General features: G+C 38.7%; 2 protein-coding genes across 3 annotated transcripts in view; both read left to right on the plus strand.

Annotated features, from left to right (window-relative positions):
* The window catches only part of LOC122881673 (thrombospondin type-1 domain-containing protein 7A), a 144,327-nt gene extending 139,914 nt beyond the window's left edge, over positions 1–4,413 (plus strand). For both annotated transcript variants that reach the window (XM_044208173.1, XM_044208175.1), the window contains one exon: positions 2,482–4,413. In XM_044208173.1, the coding sequence (XP_044064108.1) occupies positions 2,482–2,572 (91 nt within the window). In that variant the 3' untranslated portion in view covers positions 2,573–4,413. The remainder of the gene's footprint in view (positions 1–2,481) is intronic.
* Positions 4,414–4,549: 136 nt separating this feature from the next.
* On the plus strand, positions 4,550–21,891 carry LOC122881675 (neurexophilin-1). Its single transcript, XM_044208178.1, has 2 exons — positions 4,550–7,324; positions 17,095–21,891. The coding sequence occupies exons 1-2, from the start codon at positions 7,241–7,243 to the stop codon at positions 17,887–17,889; spliced, it is 879 nt and encodes a 292-aa protein (XP_044064113.1). The 5' UTR covers positions 4,550–7,240; the 3' UTR covers positions 17,890–21,891.

A 21,891-nucleotide genomic window follows, 5' to 3' on the forward strand; every position in this document is an offset into this window, starting at 1 on the left:
TTTTAATCTACAGACACAGAAGTCTCCTCCATTGTCCCTCACTAGCATGATGTCACGCTGCCCTCTTGTGACCGAAAGAGGAAGTAGGGCAACACACTCCCCTTTATTTCCCTCCCATTTCATTTCCTGCCAAATCAAGAGCTCATTATGCTTTTTACACATTACAACATATTGATGTTATTACTCTGTATTCAGATTTTAACAAACGTAGTGTATAAAATTAGACCCTGGACCAATACTTGTATCTCTGTAGGAATACTCAGAGCTGAAATTATTAGTTGATTAGTCTCAATATTGATAAGCCACTATTTTTTTATTCTTGGAGTCATTTACTAAGCAAAATTGCTAAACGTTTGCTGGTTTTCGCTCCTCAAATGTGAGGATTTGCTGTTTTTCTTTGACTTGTATGATCTTAAACTGAGTATTTTTGGGTTTTGGACTGTTGGTTGGACAAAACCAGCTATATAGTTTGCCACTTTCAGCTCTGATAGGCATTTTTAACTAATTTCTGAAATTTAATGGACAAAACGATTAATCACTAAAATAACCGTCTGATTAATCGATAATGAAAACAATCGTTAGTTGCAGCCCCGGGGGTATTCCAGTCACTATTTGTGAACATGAAAAACTTTGCCAAAGTCACAGAGAAAAGAGCCAGGACGAATTTTGTGGCAGCAGAAAATGTTTGTCTGAAAGTTAGCTGACGTTTCGTGTTTACTTGGTAATGATTTTGTCAGCTCTTCATCACTGAAACTATTCAGAGAAAAGTCCCCCGGGTGCTCTTCTGACTGTCTTTACCAACTTTCCAGAATATTCTTTTTGAAGCATCTCAATACGCCAGAGACCATTACATCACATGTCTCTGTACTCTGGCTTTGGGAGAAAGTTTGGCAGAAAGTTTTTCATGTTTAGAAGTATTAATTGGACTGTCCTGCACTGATAAGTGGCTGAAACTGTAGATACGACATTGGAATAATTAAAAATTGATAATACAAAAGAGAGCAAACTAAATATTAGCTTTACTGTCTGTCACAGCCATTCTCTAGAGGATATAAAATACTATATTTCTTATATTATACACCTTATTACTTTGAGATATGAAGCGATCTTGTATTTAAGGCATTGCTGACAGATCAGAGAAGTACAAAGGTAGAAATCATGCCGTCTACCTCTAAAGGTGCTCCCCCCCCAGAGGCATATTAGCAAATGTGTGGCATGTGCACAGTTTGCATGCAAATTAACTTACTAATACCTTTTTTAATGCTTTTAGATCTAGACGTATGAGTCCCGTACTTAATAGAGAAACGGCCATTTTCTGACGAGTGTAGAATAGTTTTTAGCTCTCAAAACAGTGACGGTCAGCTGGCTGTTTTGAAAATGAAATACCTCAAATTTTTCAGATCATGTAAAGAAATATAGTATTTCTAAAGGATAAGGCTGGTTATATTCTATGTTTGTCTTTTTGGCAACAAATCTCAAGAAAAGACCAAAATGATGAACTGATCCTGTGTGTGTGTGTGTGTGTGTGTGTGTGTGTCCAAAGCCTGATATATCTTATTCCTGTGCCCTAGTCCTCCATTGTTGTCCAAACATTGTTGAAACACATAATTAAATAACACTGTTGCACTGGGCGACATGTTCCTTCATTTCTAGAAAAACAAACACTGTAATTTATTTTGATCCCACATACACCGTCCTGCTGCTGTAAATCCTCCCAAGGGCACTAAATGTGTATTAATTTGACGCTGAAAATAGTCCCCAACAAATTCACTTTTTACTCCTGTTTGAGTAATGTTTACCGAAAACTACAGCTGTTTTAGGAAATTACTGAACTTAAAAAAAAAAAAAAAAGAAATTAAAATGCGTCTTCAGTAAGCATGAATGGGCTTGAGGATGAGAGCCACAGACACGGTAGTGAAGTCAGAAAGTATTGAGAAAAAGACTTTGACATTGTTGTGGTCTTTTCATAAGATGTGTTGACAATAAGAAAAATATAGAATAATGACAGCTTTATCCTTTAGAGGTCGGTAATTTATTTGTGGTGATCATTGTCTCCTTGGGATTATGGGCTAGTAGGAAGCTCCACTTTTGACAACTTTTGACTGTGATAGTCATTTTACCAATCTTAAATTTAACCTCAGTTTAACAGCATTTATGAGCAGAGAAAAAGCAGCGGGGAAAAAAATCAGAAAGATAATCTATTTAGATGAGCTGCCAAATAACAACAAAAAATGAATTTGGAACCAATAACTTACTTTAAAAATTGTATTTCAAACCATCCAAATCTACTTTCTTCTCCAGTGTTGGAGTAAGTCTCCATGTGCTGTTGTAACACGTCTCACGTGATGTGGAATTCGCCACCTGCATTTTGTTTTTCATAAATACAGGTGTTTACCTGAAACAAGTGTGGTAGTTTATACTGTAATTAGCTTTTGGGGAATTATTTCAAGTGCCACTCTGACTGTTTTAATCTTTTCACAGCAAAAAGCCAAAGAGACCTCAGAGACAGAGGCAACAAAACAACCGACTAAAACCTCTGACTCTCGCCTACGACGGGGACACGGACATGTAGTCCTCCGGGAAACGCTTCACCTGTCATAGAGACCCACTTCATCACAGCCATTACAGTGAGGGACATGGATGTTTGCAGCGTGAATGGACACGTCACAGAGCGGATAAATTACAGAAAATCCTCTTAGCAGAGACACTGGTGGGGTTTAACCATTTCAAGTAGAGCTCCATTCACTGCCCCTTTTTTATTTTTTAAACTATTTTCTTTTACTAGCGCCTCCGTGACCTCCTGTTCAACGAAATGCCTTTTCTTTTCTTTTTTTTCTTTTTTTTGCCCCCTACACGTCCACATTTCTGTAAAGAAAAGACTAATTTCAGATACAGGAAAGGCTGGGTGCTGAAGACAGACCCAGCTCTCCTGCTGTCTCTGAACATGGCAGCGCAAGCTCCGACTCTTCCCCCGCGCTTTTCTGCTTGTCCCTAAAAATGCTGAGTAGCTGGAGGCTTAGGATGCTCTGACGGTTCGTACATTGCCAAAAGTCACCGCGGGGAAGAGGAGGAGGAGGGAGGGGAAAATCTCTCTAAAAAGGTTTGGATTCCTTTTTCTCAATCCTCAACTGGGTTTTGACTCAAATCTCTTTTACGGTCTTGAACAAAAGAGAGGCATGTCGTCTCTTCTTTATTTATTTTTTTTTTTGCTTGATTTAGAGGCACACAGGCCTGTGTTTGTGGGATAAACTGATCTGTACGATGCTGATGGAGGAGTAGCCTGCAATCAGTTGTTCATGGAAACTACTGCCTGCCTCCACCCATTCTTTGTTTCAGGCTCTACATTGCACTATATTAGTGCAGCATGATATGCACATGTGACTTCTACCTTCTATTGCCATAAAACACTGCCTCTTCCACAGACAAAACCATAAAGCAGAGGAACAGCTACAGTAAGTTCAACGCAAGAACATTCAAAGGAAAACGACAGCTTAAGGAAAAGATGTTTTGATGTGTCACATTCTGCAAAACAAGTGTGAACCCCCAGTAAATATATGTATAGATTTTACTTCTCACAACTGATTTTTTTGGTTGTAGTAAAGTACCTTTTTGTGGTTTGTAGGTTTCGTCTGGTGTTATCACTATTTCTGCCCAGATGCAATTCAAGATTTAACTATATCGGCAGGTGACTTCTTTTAATGAATCTTCTTTTAATGAAAAGCAGACATTTTCCAGTGATTAAAGAAAAAGACCAATAAATTTAAACCATTCATGTCATGCAAATGTCATTTCTGCCTTACTGACGATAACTAATTACTAACAGTCCTATACAGTTTTTAATACTTGAGTGGGGCATACATTATACACCAGAGTATAAAGAAGACTACATTTTATTTTATTTTGAGGTCACTTAGCAAAGTATACTTCAGAGTTTTTAAAACTTTTCATGTAGTTATCCGTATCATAGGGGCTCTATCGTTTTTCACTCAGTACATGAGGTGAAATATAGTTTTAAAAAAATCTGTACAAACAAAAATTATACAACATGTTAATAATAAGAGAACACGCTTCTGCTGAGTTCAACGTAAAAGCAAACTGGTGTGGAGAAATGTTTACTTTTTTGTTGTGGGATTTGTAAATAACAGCAATTTTTTGGGGGGCGGGGAGGGATATCAAAAGTATGTGTACATTTATTTTGTATTGCACAGAAAATGTTTAGTTTGAATATTGCAAAGTGGGTGTGTGATATTGCTGATTGTTGTTATCATGATGCAAGTTGTATGTTGTGAGGAGAAAAAAAAAGGAAAGAAAAAAGAAGCAGAAAAAGATGAAAGGCTCAGCCGTTTTGTACAGGTTGTTTATATGTATTGGAAGAATTCCTGACAAATAAATAAGGACACGGTTGTAAACACACAAAGAACGTTATTGAGCCGTTTTTGTAATTTTCTTTATGTTCACAAGAGAGCAGAATCCCTGAATAAAAAGTGGCATTAAAGGATAAGACTGGTGTTTTCTTGTATATTTTCTTTATTGTCAACAACTCTTATGAAAAGACCAAAACCAACAACGTGTCTGTCTCTCAATTATAGCCCGACCGATACTGGAGGTATAGATATTTTAGATAGATGTTTTAAAGAATTGAATAATGATAAACTGTTTTTTCGTATTGTTTTTTTTTAAGAATTGTGACCAAGATGCATACTAAGCGGGATATTTTAGAGTTAAAAAGTAAACTTTTAAGTGTCATGAACCTAAGTTGGCATCTATAGGATGTACTGCAGTTTCTTTACTTATTGGCCGGCATTTACACTGATTTATCGGTCTGGTTCCACTCTCAGTACTTAACATAACTTCCCTAGCCTGGCTCCATTCGTTCCTTTTGAAAGACATAAATCTCACAAATGTATAATTACTTTTTCATTCTCAGCCGGGCACTGTAGTTTTTAACAAACGTTACTCAAACAGGAGTAAGTAGTGCATTTGTTGGGGATTATTTTCAGCTGCGGATTAATACACATTTGGTGCATTAGTGAGTACCCCACATATGGGATTGACTCAAAATATTGAGGAACATGTCACAGTGTGGCTCATTGATGTGTTTTTAATAGTTTTGGACAACACTGCATCTCTATGGCACAGAGGAATAAGATATATCAGGCTTTGGCTAAAAACAGGTTTTGGTCTCCATGGGATTTGTTGACAAGAAAAATAAAAAATCTCACCAGATTTATCCTTTAACGTGGAAAAGTCGTGAAATAAGTCACTTAAATAAGTACAACAACTAAATATGAGTTGAAATCACCAAAGTGAGTCCTTAAATGTTGCTCGGTCTGCTCTTACAGCAACAATTAGGGGTTTTAATTTGTTAATTTAAGGTCCACTAAATTTACAAATTAAGATTAAGATCAAGTTTTAGATTTTAAATTAAAGTGTGTAGATTATGGGATGATTATGGCATTTTAAAGCTTTTTTTAAAGGGTTACTTCACAGATTTTACATGTTAGTGTCAATTTAGTAACAAAGGAAAATGAGAGGCTGTGCACACACCTGCAAGGTCTTCGTCAGGCAAAATATTGCACTAATAAAAACTTGGAAATTTCAGCGTGCTGACAGCCTCTCATTTTCCTTTGTTACTGTTTTTTTGTCCTGCATCTGTACCCAACTGGGTTGGATGTGCACAGGAGTAATTAGTACCGCTCAGCCTTTTAACACAGATGTAGGACTTCTGTGGCTCTGGAGGAGCTTTGTTAAAATCAGAAAGAATTACTCAAATGGCATCAATGGAGTAATTTCGAGCTTAAAGACTACAAATTTTAACCACAAAGTTTACGTTACAAACTGGGAGCAGGCAGGGAGGGGCTATTAAAAGATGCTATCATGTTGCATTTTGGGAAGTGTAGGATCCAGTGTTTTTTAAGCTTGAACCATTTAAAGGACAAAAAGTCAGCTCACCTCCACTGCTTTGCTTTTGACCATTTTTTAAAAATGTGTCTCTTGCAACACCACCAACTTTAAGGAAGTGCATTAATAAATCGCCGGAGTCCTCTTTGATAGAGATGTTTCTGTTACTGATTAGATTTGGCAATTGTTTATGAACTATAAAAACAGTTATTATCACGCATGCATGGTATTTTTTCCAGCACAAACGTAACTCTAAATCCTGCTTTTAAAAGTTCACTAACAGCTGAGTCTAGTAATTACTGTATATTGAGCACTGGCATTCTGCACGTTTGGCAGTTGTGTTCAATTTTGTATTAAATAGTTATAGTGAACAGTTGTATTTCTGTATGTATGTATGTATTGTCTTTTTCTTAAAACAATAACCAATGTCTAAATGTATTCAAGAAAATGATTAAAGTAGTTTATTTTTTGTGTGTGTGACAAAAACAAGACCCACTTAAACCTGATTTTGACAAAAAAGTTGACTATATTAGCTTTGTTATTTGGCATAAAAACCTAAATTACATCGGATGAGTGATGAGTAATTCATAAAAATGACAATAAGCTGTTATTTGAAGCTGCAACATGTCAATATGACATCTAAATATTACCAGTCCTGTAATACAGCTTTTTAATACTTGAATGGGGCACAGCACAAACTACACGTAGACATAAAATGTACTAAATATTCTTTTCTTTTTGGGGTCACTTAAGAGAATAAGCTGTTATTGAGAGCTGCGACGAGTTCATGTGCAGTGACTGTCGGGTGTCACCTTCTCAACATGAGATCAACATGGCAGCTTCACTGATGTTTTTACAGCATCTGATGTAAATGGAAAAAGCGGCCACTAGATGTCAGCCCCAGACGATGTTAAAAGAAAAGTTGCTTCTCAAAAGTCCATAACGTGAACCTCCTTCTCAGCTCCCCTCTTTTCTCCTCTCTCCCTCCCCCTTCCTCACTCACTCTATTTGACTCTCCATCCCTCCCCCCACTCTCCCTCTCTGAACCTCAGAGCGCGCTATATAAAACATCCCTCCACACTGACACTCAGATGTACAAGCACCTCGCTTCTCACCACAGCGCCTACAAACCTTGCATCAAAAATCACCCCGGTAAACACTGTTTTAACAGCAGACATCTGACCCTCCTGAATGAGCCTGAGAAGATTCATCTCTGCTCTCTCGCCTCAGGACCGCCTCCCTCACTCTCTATTTCTCCTCAAGTTTGGCAGCTGATACCGGCTCAGTCAGAAGGAGATTTTTTATTTTTTGCGGCTGAGAAGATCAAGGACAGTTTGACATGAGAGGAGACGCTGCACAAAGAGGCATGAAGACCACATGTCTGTGGGCTGCCGCTCTGCTGCTGCTGTCAGTCATCTCTCTGGTGAGTTAAATGTCATTTTGATTTTGCATTTTTTTATTTTCATATCATGTTACAGCTCTGTGATTAATGTTTGCACTTGTCTGGTAGCAGGAATGTCGAGGAAGGTTCACAAACAGAAATGTTATTAAGTGTAGGTAGTGCAAGGACAACAGGACCTCAGTGTTAAAACACAAGCAACATTTTAGTCAGAATTTATTGCTCATGACTGACATGCAGACTGATAATGTGAGTCTAGAAAATGTTTTTTGTTGATTTCTTCTATTTCAGACTCATTTTACCTGTGTTATAGTAGAGACAAAGGCATGTTTTTAAATTGTTTTCCTTAATTTTGAGTCCTGTAATGCCAAATCTCACCCTCACCTACCAGCTCCATGCATTGACTCATTAATATCTTAATGAATGAACAAATGTCAGTGTGAACACAAGCTCCCCAAATCTAAATCTGCATCTTGACAAATCCACCCGCTCACACACATCCCGCTGGATATTTCTCCTTCAGCGCTATCCATTCAATCCTTCCTTCCTTCTTCCTCCTTTTTCCCATTTACAGATGCAGTTGAATAAGAATATATTTGACAGTATGGCGGAGAACAGCCTGAGCCCATTATGACAAACACACCAGAATGCTCCTAACTCAATGCCTTGACAGTTTGTGACAACCCAATTCCTTTAATCCTTGGAGAGACAGTAACCCCTCACCCACTGATAAATCTGTCAACAAAGCAATCAAAGCAGAGCAGGAGCCACTCCTCTCTCCAACAAAAATTCCATAAACTTAATCCCCACAAACTTGACTGGCCTTAAAAAGCTCCCGTGGTGTTATCTGTGTTTAATTTGCATAGTGATGGAAAGAAGTCAATTACTATTAATTATTCTCTACAACTTAATACCCATTATCGAATAGAATTCACAGTCTTGAAAACCATAAACTCAATTTCACAGTTGACTAAGCGCACTAATCATTTCACCCCCCCCCCTCCTTGTTTTTACTTTTAAAAAGCCTTCCTGCTTTGAAGGAACACAACGATTCTTCAATTTCAGAAGCAGTAACGTTAACTAACCCTATTGTCACGATATAAAGACAAACATTAATCATTAAGTATGTGACTTATATGTACAATAGCATCATGGTAGTACGAGCTGATCTCATAGCATCACTTAATGGCAGTGTTTTTTTTCCAGACTGGGCTGCCAAATTGCTTCGCTATGCTTTAATGGGATGATCATAATTGTTTCGTACTCGGTGCATCCTAAGCTTTCGCCTGCAGCTCCTTCAACAGATTGACAGACCCATGGGAACCTCACAAACTTATTTTGGCCGCCTTTGAACCAAGTCGTGTGTGAAATAATATGATTATGCATTTTTCCTCTGGGTAAGTTGAAAAACTGGTGGCTAGGTTTTTTTTTCCTCCCCCCCACCTCCTCCACCTCCCCCTCCTACTTCTTCTTCTTCTTCTTCAAACTGCCCCACTCTAATATCCCACAGTCTGTCCGCGTACAGTATTTATCCTCCTCAGAAGTCATGGTAATAATTGTGCCCTGGCCTCTCAAAGCGGTGCTGCAGTGATAGGACTCTGCTTCATCCACAGCTGCCTGTGATGTCTTGACACACTTTGTGATTTGTCATCATCTCTGACCCCCCTCAGGTAACACTTTGATATCACTGGGAGAATATAGACCTAAACTCTTAGTGGGGGCGTCAAATGCCCTTAGTTGATCCATCAGCTCAACTACAGGGGGACCTCTTAAGGCGAGACAAGTTAGATTCACTGTAAATCACTATGACGACAATCATATCCCAAGTGACCAGTCACAAAATACTCTAAAAGACGGCATTAACACACTAAGGGCTCTTAAACTAGCTTCCTGTCCGGAGGAACATTTCTTTCGAACAGAGAGAAGTGGAATTAATTAAGTGGATTAATTAAATTTAAATTTCATAAACCAATATATTTAGTTTTTCTTCTTGAACTCTTCTTGTCGGGAGTGTTTTGGTAGAAGTGCTTGGGTGACACGGCATCCGAAAGTCAGAAATTAGATTAAAATAAGCTTTTGCTGGGAGTGGTGGAGCGAGACGTTAGATCTCATACCCGAAAGGTCACAGGTTTGATCCCACAACAGCCACATGTCCATGGGCCAAACTCTAACCCCTAATAGCTCCTCACACTTTAAGCCTCTCTGGATAAGAGCATCAGTTTAATACCTTAAATTTAAAGTAAATAAATCCGCAAAACTTTTGCAGTGTGGCGTTTATGCACAAAAACCATTAAAAGGACAACAACTCTATTAATTCCTGAATGCTGCAGCTGAACTCTTAACACACACCATATCCAATCAAGATTGCAAAGTGGCAGCCGAAATCCGCTATCAGCCCGGTCCTTCTCCATCTCTGTTACTCTGTTAAACTAGAACTGTCGCACTCACAAATCCTCCCCACACAGCAGCCGCAGCATTCAGGTAAATGAAAACTGACACACACTTTCATTCTTCCCCGAAAGGTTTTGTGTACAGCCCACCGCCGAGTCATCTGGCTCCTCCGGTGGTTCTATTAAAGGTGGAATTTGTTGGCTGTTCGGGGGTCCAGCCCATAGAATATCCTCCGAGCTCCCGAGGGAAGCCGGGGGTTGTTTATCTTCCTGTTTCAAAGAGCGGACGCCTGCGCCTTATCACAGACACGCCAAGAGTAGATAGCATTTAGGTTTGTCCAACAGCCTGCATATATGCTGCATCTGGCAATCTGAGAGTCGTTTCCTAAAGGACTTCTGCATACCGATGCTGTTTGTGTTATCTTGTCGAGGGATTCTGCCTCATACACCAAACCTGGGAATAATATTAACAGACAGTTAAATGGGGTTTGGGGGTTGGGAGACTCCTGCACAACATACTGCAGGTCGAAAAGTTGGAAAAACCCTGAGCCATGAAATGAAAGCCTCTAAATATGATTGGAAGATACGTTTGAATATGTTTGAATGAAAACACTATATTTAATATATATTGCAAATTACATTTTTTTTTTTTTTTTTTAATACTACTGCTTTTGCACAAGGCTTTGACCGATATGACTTTCAGTAAGTTGGTGTATTTTCTCGTATGAAAGGGGCACTCTACCAATAGCCTGCGTTACAAACTGTATGAAGTTTGAAAGACATTTACCGGGTCTACAGATGCTTTTGCTTGAATTATGGGAAATATAGAAGCTAGACCGATACTACGGACAAAATAAAATCTGGATATCTCGGCCTCTGCTGCTGCTTCGATTTTTATCACTTTTTTATCTCTCATGAGTCCCCAGTATGTAATTGTATGGAAGTGCAATACTAAACCAATATCTTTTACTTTTATGTAATATCTTTAGCCCCTGAAAAAGTGCTTTTTTCATAACATTAAATATTATAAATATACCTAAATGTGCAACAATCAAAGTTAAAGTCAACTTATCTCCTACATCAGGACTGTGTGGGTGTGGTTTGATCAGATTTGAATGGCAACATGAGCGAACAACCAAACAACTGACATCACATTTTGATTCAAATGTTGCTAAATTCTGGTTGGTGCACAGAATTACGTGACATCATGGTTTTCCAACTGAGCCCCGCCCACTTCAATCCAGTGAGAAGAGCTCAAACGAAACAGAAAATACAGACTCATGTGAAATAACCAACACTGTTCAACCTTTGGAAGAAAATGGTGTGTTCATGTTGGACACCATCGCTTATAGTATGAAACTGATTGAGAAAACAGATTTTCAGTCTTTAAGTTTTGACTTGACACAAGAATTTTACACCTGTGAAACCCAAACTAACCAAATTACATCAGCAGCACTATACCAGTATCTTTGCACATTTTAGCTCATTCTAGCTTTAACTACTGCACAAATCATGTAAACTTTACATTTTTGCTGACAATTTTCAAATGCAGACTATACAGTTTTCGATTTTCAGATGGGCAGCCATATTTTTCATTAACTTTCATTAACAAATCCCACGAAAAGACCAAAACCAACAACGTGTTAGTACGTTGCACAACCTCTTCCGACTTCCCTACCATGTCTGTGGCACTTTTTCAGTAAATGTTACTCAAACAAGAGGAAACTGTGCATTTGTTGGGGACTATTTTCAGCGGTGGATTAATATTCATTTGGTGCTCTTGTGAGTATTCAGGGCAGCAAGGCAGTGTATATTTGAGTCAAAATAAACTACAGTGTGTGTGTTCATGGTAATGAAGGAACATGTCACCCAGTGCAACAGTGTGGCTCATTGATGTCCAGTGGAGCTCTATGGCACAGAGGAAGAAGATGTATCAGGCTCTGGATACACACACAATACTTGTTAGCGGGATCAGGTCATTGGTTGATTTTAGTCTTTTCCTAGGATTCGTTGACCAGAATACAGAATATCACCAAACTTATCCTTTAAGAGTCTGATGATAGATTTTCATATTGTACAGAATATGAAACCCATAGTTGCCTGGGTGAGTGTTGGTATTTTCCATGTAATAGTTTCTATGAAAGATAATTGTTTCTGGATTATTTCCGTCTCTCTCAGGAGTGAACATTATGTACAATATCTTCCTTTTGGTTGGCATTAATATTATTTCTGGCCCACTGCAAGTTTGTAATTATACATATATATGTGTGTGTGTATATGTATAATCAGAGATTACTAAATTCTTTTATCTTTTTATTGTAAATATTGCCACGCATTGTCCTTATGTGGAGTATCAAACAGTTTTATCATTCGATTGGTCCACTTAGAGCAGACTGACTCTTAAACATGCAGATCACAACCACCTGAGTGATGGGTGTGTTTATGTCTATATTCGGTCTTCAGCTAATGATTTCTTTCATTATCGATGAATCTGCAGATTATTTTCTTGATTAATAGATTGTTTGGTCTATAAAATGTCAGAAAATGTTGAGAAATGATAGAATTATTTGTTTGTCCAAACCCAAAGATATTTAAGTTACTGTCACATGGGACAAAGACAGGAAACTTCCCCTCACCCCCTTTTTTTTTTGCTTGAATTATGATTTTAACAATTAATCGATTATCAAAGTAGTTGCAGATAAATGTTCAACTAATTGACCAAATGTTTCATCTTCATATAATGTCTGACATAGATCTCAGTCAAAACATTGTTCTAGTAAATTAAATTTATTGAGACTACAGTGTGCAGATTTTTTTGTGGGACTTTTACTTCACAGATAAACATTTTACAAAGTATTCATGATTTGTAGTAAATGAGCTAAAACATGCAAAACAACCGTAAGGCAGTTCCCAACCTGGGTGTCGGGACCCCTCCACTGGATTAGATGCATCTGAAGGGTTGCAAGATGATTAATGGGATTGGAAAGAAAAAGTGTTGTGCTCCAGAAATTTATATTCATTTTTTTTTTAATCAAAATTTTCTCTAATCTTTGTTTTTCCTTGTAAAATACTGCATATTTTTTATCTTTTCTGGTCACTAAAAAGTATTTAAATGACACAATATAAGAAATTTAGACAGGAAAATCACTCTCTGATTGACCTGCTCACAATTCATTGATATATGCAACCTGTGAACGATAGCAAGAAGGTACTACGTCATTTTAAAGGGTCACAAACAAAAAAAGATGGGCAACACTCCTTACTACTGCTATAAAAAATAAATGTATAAAACACATCACAATTAAATAAAGCTAATTAAGTGCAAAATACATTTCATTTTGAGCATGGACCATATAGTTTGTCGCTTGGCTGATATTTAATAAAACCCCACATTGACAAACCAATATCTGTTAAACCCAAAGTTACCAAAGTGTGACTGGTGACCTTTACGCTGCCATGTTTGTTTTTCTCCTGTCCTTTATCCAACAGCACTTTCCCTCTTTTCTCTCTGCAGTATCTCTTTCAGACACATTCATGCATCTAACACACACACACACTCACTCACTCTCTTTGTGCCTCGCTTGCATGTTTTTGAAGCCGGCGAGAGGTAAATCTTGGCCCTCCGAGTGTTGGTGCAGTCAGTCGGGGTGTTCTGGATATAAACGTTGCTTTAGTCAGGACTGCCTCTGATCTGCCTAATCTCCCCGGGCTGGATTACAGGTTGGGCTCTAATCCGTGAAGTGGGGTCTCTGTGAATGTGCCTCTGAGTGCTCTAATCCAGAGGCTGTCAGGTGCTTTAGATGAAAGCTAATTGCATGTCACAGTTTGGGGACCATACATAACACCGTTGACAACAGAACGAGTTCCCACAACAAGGACTTAGGTCTGATGATGACTGGGCACGCGCTTCAGATGTGCTGTGTAATTTTGATAATCTCAGAAGAAAACAGCAAAGAAATCCCTTCAAAAAAAAAAAAAAAAAAATGTTTCCAGTGACACCTCCTCTTACAAAATTACACAAATAACATGAAGTTGCAGAAAATGATGGTGCTTTTCAAAACACACTCTAGTAGGCAATCTAATTTCCTGGTCGACAAAATGATAAAACTTAAACCGTCTTAGTCAAAACCTGCTTGGATCTACATTGTGTAAGAAATATTATTTCCATATACATATAATGTTGTATCCACACACTGTCACTAATTAGCCTGACAGTCACTTAAACCAGCTCAAAGCAGTTCCCTAATATCCCTTGATCTGGTTTCAAGACTCCATTGAGACCGAAACCCAGTTACTGAGAAGCATCAGTAATTACTGCACTACGAAAATGAGATTTCATTTGATCATTAGAGACTACAGTCTTTTCACAACTCAGAATAGAAATATTCATGAAAAATAAATGGGGCTTACAGTTTGGATTATGGGTCAAAGGTTATTTAGAGACAATTTATTTATTTTACGATTACTGCAAACATGTAAAACTGAATTCATGTTTAAACTCACAAGAGATCAAGTGTTAGAAATCCATTTAACCAAATCTTGTACATGTATTTGAAAAGAAGTTAACTAGTTTTTCCTTAAAATTTTTGACCTTACAACATACAATGTGTATAAAAATTTGAGGTTATGATTTTGTCAGTAACCATAAACTTAAACTAGCTGCTGTATTAGCTTATACAAATCCATATATTTGTAGCATTTTCAATTATAAAATGAACACAAACAACTGAAAGAAGCTGAAACCTTAAATATTATTAAACCCAAGAATAAAGACTGAACTTTAATGTCATAATCGACTTTATAGCTGCTGAGCTGACAGTCTATAAGATACTGTTTCGCTGCTACTTTTACATCCTAAGGAGCTTAATGTTTGACTATAATGGTGCCAATAAATCCTGAACAGGAAGCCTCCCTCATCCTCACATTCACTTTATCTTTTTACAATACATCACCAGTGAAGCAACATGACAGACTTTTGTTTCCAGCAATAGAAGACAAAAGGAGGTGTTCATTAATACAGTTTAACTGCCCCACTGCGCAAGGAAACTGCTAAAATTCATATTTCTCTTCACCTCGTCCAACAAACATTCTGCTCTGAAGGTCCTGCAGCTTCCTTTTTCTTTTATAAAACCAACGGACTGCAAAGATTTGGCTATCTCCAAACATTTACTGGGTTTGAAAAGCTTTGATTTCACTTTGCTTATCATGTTGCAACATAAAAAACGTGCAGGCTATGTTCCTCTATTCAGAGAGGGAGAAAGATGTTACAGTTACTAAGCCAAAGTCTCCACAATGCCACTAATGGTTCATTCACATAAGGTCATTCATCATTGAGACCTCTTCAAAACAACTGGAGGCCATCTTTTCAAACTCCTCCACTCTGAAGCCAAGTTCATAAAATGAAGGCATGCTTCAGAGAAAGATCACAACTCCTGCAACAGTTTACTCAGTGAAAGCTCCAGCCTACAGTACTACAATGTCATTCAGTGAACTTTCTGAATGAGAGAAGACTTTATTTTCAGAGTATTGATCGCGAGGTCAAGGTACAAAATGTAAACGCTTCGACCAGATAGATCTGCTGTCACGTTCCTCAGCCGGGGTTTGGACATCACTGTCACGGGCCTCTGTAGGGTGCATGGGGAATCTTCGCTCTCTCATCTGTGTGATTGTTAGAGGAGAGACACAGAATGAATCATCAATCATCCATTCAGGCCACATTCAGCAGGTAATAGTCTGCTGTTGCATCACGTCTGCACTCGAGAAGCGCTTCATTCATCTCGATGTATGGCAGGAATACCCTTAATCTTGATTACGACGCCCCGCACAAGACGTTTCACACACTGTAAGAGTGGGTTACAGCGTTAACACCGTTTGTTATAGGTGCTGACATGCTTGCGGGTGGAGAAATCATCTGTATTTGTTGGTGTTTTCTTACAGCTGCAAAGGAGATTGGTTTCGGTTCTGTTTGTCTGTTTGGTAGTTAGAGCATATGTCTACCCAACGCTAAAGCTAGATAAAATGTTGATATTGGACCATTCTGCAAAAACCTGGATTACATTCAGTGAAACCATTTTTTTTATTTCTTTAAATTCTTCTATCCTTGCATGGCAACTACAGTAAGGTTAAGGTTAGGGAAAGATGGTGGTCCAGGCAAATAAACAAACATAAATTAACACAAAACAGTTGGACTGCTACAAGACGCATCTCTGATATATTACATGAAAGTCAGACATGCCACACACTTACTTTCTGGCTCATTAAATAAAGACCTGCATTGGAACTGAATATTGACAATGTAATTTGTAAGGTGTGAAACTGGTGAAATTCCAAAGGATATGGTCTGGTCCATCAAGGCTGCACTGCACAATCCTCTAATTTTGGGCAGGATTCATTCATTTTGTAGTGATTCTAAATTTGTTTTAATTACAAAAAGCTTTCAATAAAAAGCTTGTCTAAAAAGTTTTTCTGACATTTAGACTTTTTTGAATGTTTGTTCATTATTACTTCTACAAATTTTGCCTGATTTTTCACCAAATTAAGTACATAAAATTGTTAGATATCTGTGGAAAAAATGTCACCTATCATTTTCTTGAAGGCATGGCATATTTGAGATAAATTGCCATACTCAACTGGTAGCAATCTTGCAAGATGTGATAGCATTTCACCATTGGCTGGCGCTATACCAACATGTGGATTTAAATCAACAATTCCTCCAAATTCAACAACAGAATATGCCATTTGTAACTAGAATACATTATTTGTCCAGAATGACAGATATAAGCATTTTCTGCCCTTTCAGCATCGTTTGTCTGTGCCTTTTATAATCTGATAACACTATGGTTAAGGTTTGGTTAGGTTTAGGCACAAAAATGACTTGGGATGGTTTGGGAAACACTGCAGTTTGAGCTAAATTACTACTTCATTAAGGTTAGTTACCTTAGTCGTCATAGTTAAAATAATAACTACTTGGGTAATAATTTCCTCTCTTGCTCCCAACAGACATGAGTTTGTATTCCTACAGTTGTTTTGTCACCTGGACATAAACATATCTTGTTTTTGGGCATTTGCTGAAATGACTGATGCTGTAGTTTTCTTGAGGAGTCTAATTTAAATGGACATAAGTCAGTGGTCATGAGTGTGTGACTTTAAAAATGTTTGCACATTTCATCCTCATACAAAACTCTAAGATTCCCAGATAGAATTTGTGTATTCCCCATGTCTGTCACCACATGTATTTTGATGCAGTTTCGGATCCAGAGGCAGATAAAAATGTTCGTAATATCTTTTAGAAATTTTAAATGTAGAGAAATTTTGTGCAGCCTTGTAGCAGGTATGAGATCTCTGAGTGCTTTCCAGTTAAATTTTTTTAGTAATGGTGATTTTTTTGTTTGTTTGTTCTTCCAGGTTACCAGTGCTGATTCACCAAGTTCAGGAAATTCGGACTTGAGAGAGAGCTCAAAACCCAAAGTGAAGACCTACTGGACTGAAAGCAGCAAGGCCTTTTCCAACAGTCGTCTGCTGTCCCAGACCCTGTACGGCAAAGAGAACTTCACCTCTCTGGATCTGAACTACGACGAAGCAGACTCTTACTCTAAACGAGAGCAGTGGAACTGGCTTTACAACGCTTCAAACCCCCGCGATCCTCGACCCAGGATAAAAAGGAGGCCCATCGTCAAGACCGGCAAGTTCAAGAAGATGTTCGGTTGGGGTGACTTCCATTCCAACATCAAGACGGTGAAGCTCAACCTTCTCATTACTGGTAAAATCGTGGATCATGGCAACGGGACATTCAGCGTCTACTTCCGCCACAACTCGACCGGTCAGGGCAACGTGTCCGTGGGACTTGTTCCACCGACCAAAGCGGTGGAGTTCCAGGTCCACCAGCAGCACCAGCAGTACCACCACCATCACCACCAGCAGCAGCAGACGGCTCTGGAGACGAAGGACACCAAGCTGTTCAACTGCAGGGTGGAGTACGAGAAGGTGGAGAAGGGCACCAGAAATTCACTGTGTGCCCACGACCCCTCGCAGAGCTGCCCGCAAGAGCAGACCCAGAGCCACGTGTCCTGGCTGTGCTCCAAGCCCTTTAAAGTCATCTGCATCTTCATCACCTTCTACAGCACCGACTACAAGCTGGTGCAGAAGGTGTGTCCAGATTACAACTACCACAGTGACACCCCTTACCTCCCCACCGGGTGATCACATGACCAGACGAGGAGAAGAAAAAAAAAAGACAGAAAAAAGACGCAGAGACAAGCCGTCAGGTCCTGAGTGGTGTCAGATTATTTGAATGAAAATGGAGTTAAGACACTTCAAACTTGAGATGTTGACAGGCATTATTACAGCTAACATATCCTTGTCGCAAGACTGATATTGCTCCAATGAACAGACCTACCCCGAGGTCATTATGAGAGCATTTAGGGAAGCATTTATAGGCTTGCAATACTCATATTATATGCATAGCTGCTTACATCGAAAGGAAATTCTCAAGCCAACTGTAAAAATATGCTGATTGTATTTATGTAAATATTGTGGATTCTACACAAAGACCAGAAAACAATTTTATTAATGTTTTCTCCTGCTAATTTAGTTGTTTATGTTGATAGTGAATTTCCGTCTCAATCATGCTTTCTGTCTTTTCCAATCAGTCTCTGGTAATCACTGCAAACACGTAAATGTCAATGCAACTAAGAAGAATCTGTCAGTATGCATTAGAGGGCGTAATGGAAAAAGCAAACATATTTTGAGTGGTGTTGTTTTCTGCAGTGTGATTGTTAGAGTGAAAATACCTCTCTGATATTGTTGTTGGAATCTCGTCCATGTCCATGCATGAACCGAATGTGGTAAACACCTGAATAACGCCCATCTATATTTTCATGTTATTGCAGCTGTCAGAAATAATCTTCATCAAGTCATAGGAGAAAAACAAAAAAAGTACTTCTATTTCAATTCTGTGTTATGTGTTAGCAGTTTTAAGGTCATGGATGGCGCACAGTAAATGACACCAACAGAGGGCTCACATCAGATCAAACATAAGCAAGTAAATGTTGCAATAAATAAATAAAACTTGAAGACACACAAGTTGACAGAGATACAAAAGATCATTTTCTGTACTGCTGCTTATAAAAATCAAACATAACTGTCCTCTAATTCTGCTGTTTTCTCAGTCCTGCATTTCCATTTTAGACATTTAGACGTTGCTCTTATTTTTATGACTTATAACAAGTCCAGTATAATAAATTTCAACTCCTGCATCACAACATGACAAGCAGCCTGTAGTAAGAAGTGTCAGAGCCACAGGGCCCTCGCAGTATCCAAAAATAACTATCTGTACACACTGGAATAATCATTTATATAGAAAAGTGCTAATAATGATAAAAAAACAAGGCCAAAAGTGTTTGAAAGTGTTTAAAAAATAGATATTAGAACAAGCAGAAGAGAGGAAGACATGGAAGTGAGAGGATGATTTCCTAAAGTAAATTTAACAATGGTTGAAACGGAACTAACGCTGTATTGAAATGTGAGATGTGGTAAAATGCGGTTTCTTGCTCCAGAGGAGACAGGACATACATTAAACAGCAGGTGCTAATCACACATTCCACCTATCCAACATTCGCACCTCTGGTTATCAAAAAAAAAAAATCTGGATGAGACTAACACTGGCTGTTAATGATATTGGATGTTCCAATTGGCTATTAAACCTTCATTACATAAATTGGGAGCCAGTGGCTCCACGTGAAGCATTTAGAGGAAATGAACAGAGTGTAAGTGGGAGCTCTGCAGAGTCAACACCATAGAAAGAATGAATTAAAGTGCTGATAGAAAACCTGTAAAAAAGCACAAATGTGCACCTAGGGGTGCAATCACTGCACTGTCTATTTAAATTCAGTGCTCTTTCACAGTGTACGCTATGGTATACGCAACACAGTAACTGCTAATGGCAGCCTGGATGACATCCAATATGCCAACATGGGGTGTATTTTCTGACAAGGCAGGCCAAAGAATAGGGGTCTGTCTGTGGGATGAGTGAGCATAAAGAGGAATTTATGATGTGGAGGAACAAGGCTGGCAGAAATCACTGGAAGCACCTGACTCGTAAATTGAGAGCATGTTTCTGTCACAGAGAAGAAGGAATGACTAATGTCTCAGATTGCTGTTTGGGCCAGTTCTTTCATCTCAATATCTTTGACTTTGATATCCCTCCACCCCTACCCAAATGTGCCAGGGACAGTTTGTTCAGCTTCAAAGAATTAAAGCACCACTTTGCCGAGACAATGCAGCCTCATTATGCACATAATCTTACAAGTGTAAACAGTCTGGCACAAAAGTGTTTGGTGTGAGAGCTACTGAGAGATGGATCTGTTCCCTGACTGATGTTGTCTGAGGGTAAATGCAGCTTATCATGTTGTGTACTGTTTCACAATTAATTAACAAGAAAGTATAGATGTATTCACAAATATAACTTAAAGCTGCACTAACCAATATTTTAACATTAACAACGGATGTCTAATGTGAAAGGTATTGCTTGTTGTGACAAACCCACAGATTTTCCTTCAGCTCTGCAGAGCGTTTTAGCGCCTTTCAGCTTATTGTTTTGGTTTTACGGCCCTCAACTTTACTGTTTTGATTCACTCTGATCAGCATCGTTTCCAGCAGCTGCAGTCAGCTTTTTTGTACGCTACCTGCCCAGCGCCAAACAGCTGACAGACACAGTCAGCAACTAGCTCATGAACATAGTGGAGCATTTAGCAGCTAAAGAGCCAGATGTTTCCCTCAGGAGTCGGTAGAACGTAAACAAGTAAATATTCGACTTCCTTTCGCCAGGTGGCCAAAAAGACGGTTCCAAATGAATACACACTTTTCAGTGTCTGCTGGAAGTGTAAATAAAAACATGTTAGCCAAATCAAGTTTATGAGGCATAATTTGTCAGTGTTGTTTTTAAGAGTTTGACAAAAGATAAAAAAAATCAGCATTTTGTCTGTTTCAAATCTGATAGTAATTTCAAATATTGGGCTGTTTTACCCCTCTATTTAAGAACATTACTGATTTAAAAACTTGAGCATCTGGAAGAATGATTAACTTAGATGTTTTAAGGGACTAATACTAGACTAAACAACTGTCAATCATTTTGGGAGTGACAGCAGGTTCCAGTTTTATGTTTTGGCTTCTAGCGCTAGGGCTAATCTTTTGTTAACTTTCAGATCACTGTTTGTACCTTCAATACAACTCAAAGAAATGATTAAACAGAGGGGATGTAGAAAGTAGAGTTTTATAATTAAAACAGGAAATAGCTTCTCAGAAATTAAATTCAAACCAATCTCAAATATCTAATAAGCTAAATTCAGCAGACTAATTTGCCCAAGTAGGAGAGGTTGGATTAATTTAACTCCTCTTTATAGCGAACATTTCTTAAATTATGTTGATTTCAAAGCGCCATTTTACCCGACAACATGAAAAACTAGCCTTTTCCTCAGAGAAACTGTCCATTTAACGAGCTCAGTCTGTATGAATGAAACCGACGGCATTACAACCCGGCAGTGTTTGGACGTCTAAGTTATCTTTGGACCCAGATCTTCTCCCTTGGTTCAGTTGTCCTGGGCCGGAGCCATCCATGCCTGCCGTCTATCCCCTAGCTCGCCCACAATCCCTGATTAATGTGGTTTGGGCGGGAGCTGTCAGAAATGGCAGAGAGAATCATGGGATTTCTCCTTCAGAGTCCCAATGACACCCAGCAGCTGCAGGAGTAAACAGATGACTAACCACTGGCCTTTTGGCAGCCTGTGGAGATTCACACGGAGGGAGGGCTGTGAACGCTGCTTTGACATTTAGGTGGATTAGAAAGTTCTTGGGTTCTGCTCTCGTGGTGTCAGAGGTGGTTGGCATAGTAATTATTCGCGTCTTGGTTTTCTTCCGCTTGACCCCCAATCGCAGTGAAAATGTAGAGGTTCAGTTTTACAGATGTTTGTTCAAATGAAATGTGTGAACGATCCTTACAAGCCTCATTTATAAACAAATCACATTTTGTTTGCACTGCTACAGAAGACACAATAGGGATCCTACTTTAAAAAAACAACAACAACAACCATTTGTCATTTCAGACCATGTCCTGCTGCAGAATTCATTTCAAATCTGGGGCTGAAGCTGTCCTGGGGCACAGTTTTGTGTGAGGTATTGACATATTAAAGGCTCTATCAGACAATG

This window comes from Siniperca chuatsi, linkage group LG9 (assembly GCF_020085105.1).
Source record: "Siniperca chuatsi isolate FFG_IHB_CAS linkage group LG9, ASM2008510v1, whole genome shotgun sequence".
Classification (NCBI taxonomy): domain Eukaryota; kingdom Metazoa; phylum Chordata; class Actinopteri; order Centrarchiformes; family Sinipercidae; genus Siniperca; species Siniperca chuatsi.

Excerpts from the sequence above, each read along its gene's own strand:
- LOC122881675 (XM_044208178.1), top strand. The coding sequence starts at position 7,241 with ATGAGAGGAGACGCTGCACAAAGAGGCATGAAGACCACATGTCTGTGG. Across the intron at positions 7,325-17,094 it reads TGCTGTCAGTCATCTCTCTG|GTTACCAGTGCTGATTCACC; the intron begins GTGAGTTAAATG and ends TTGTTCTTCCAG.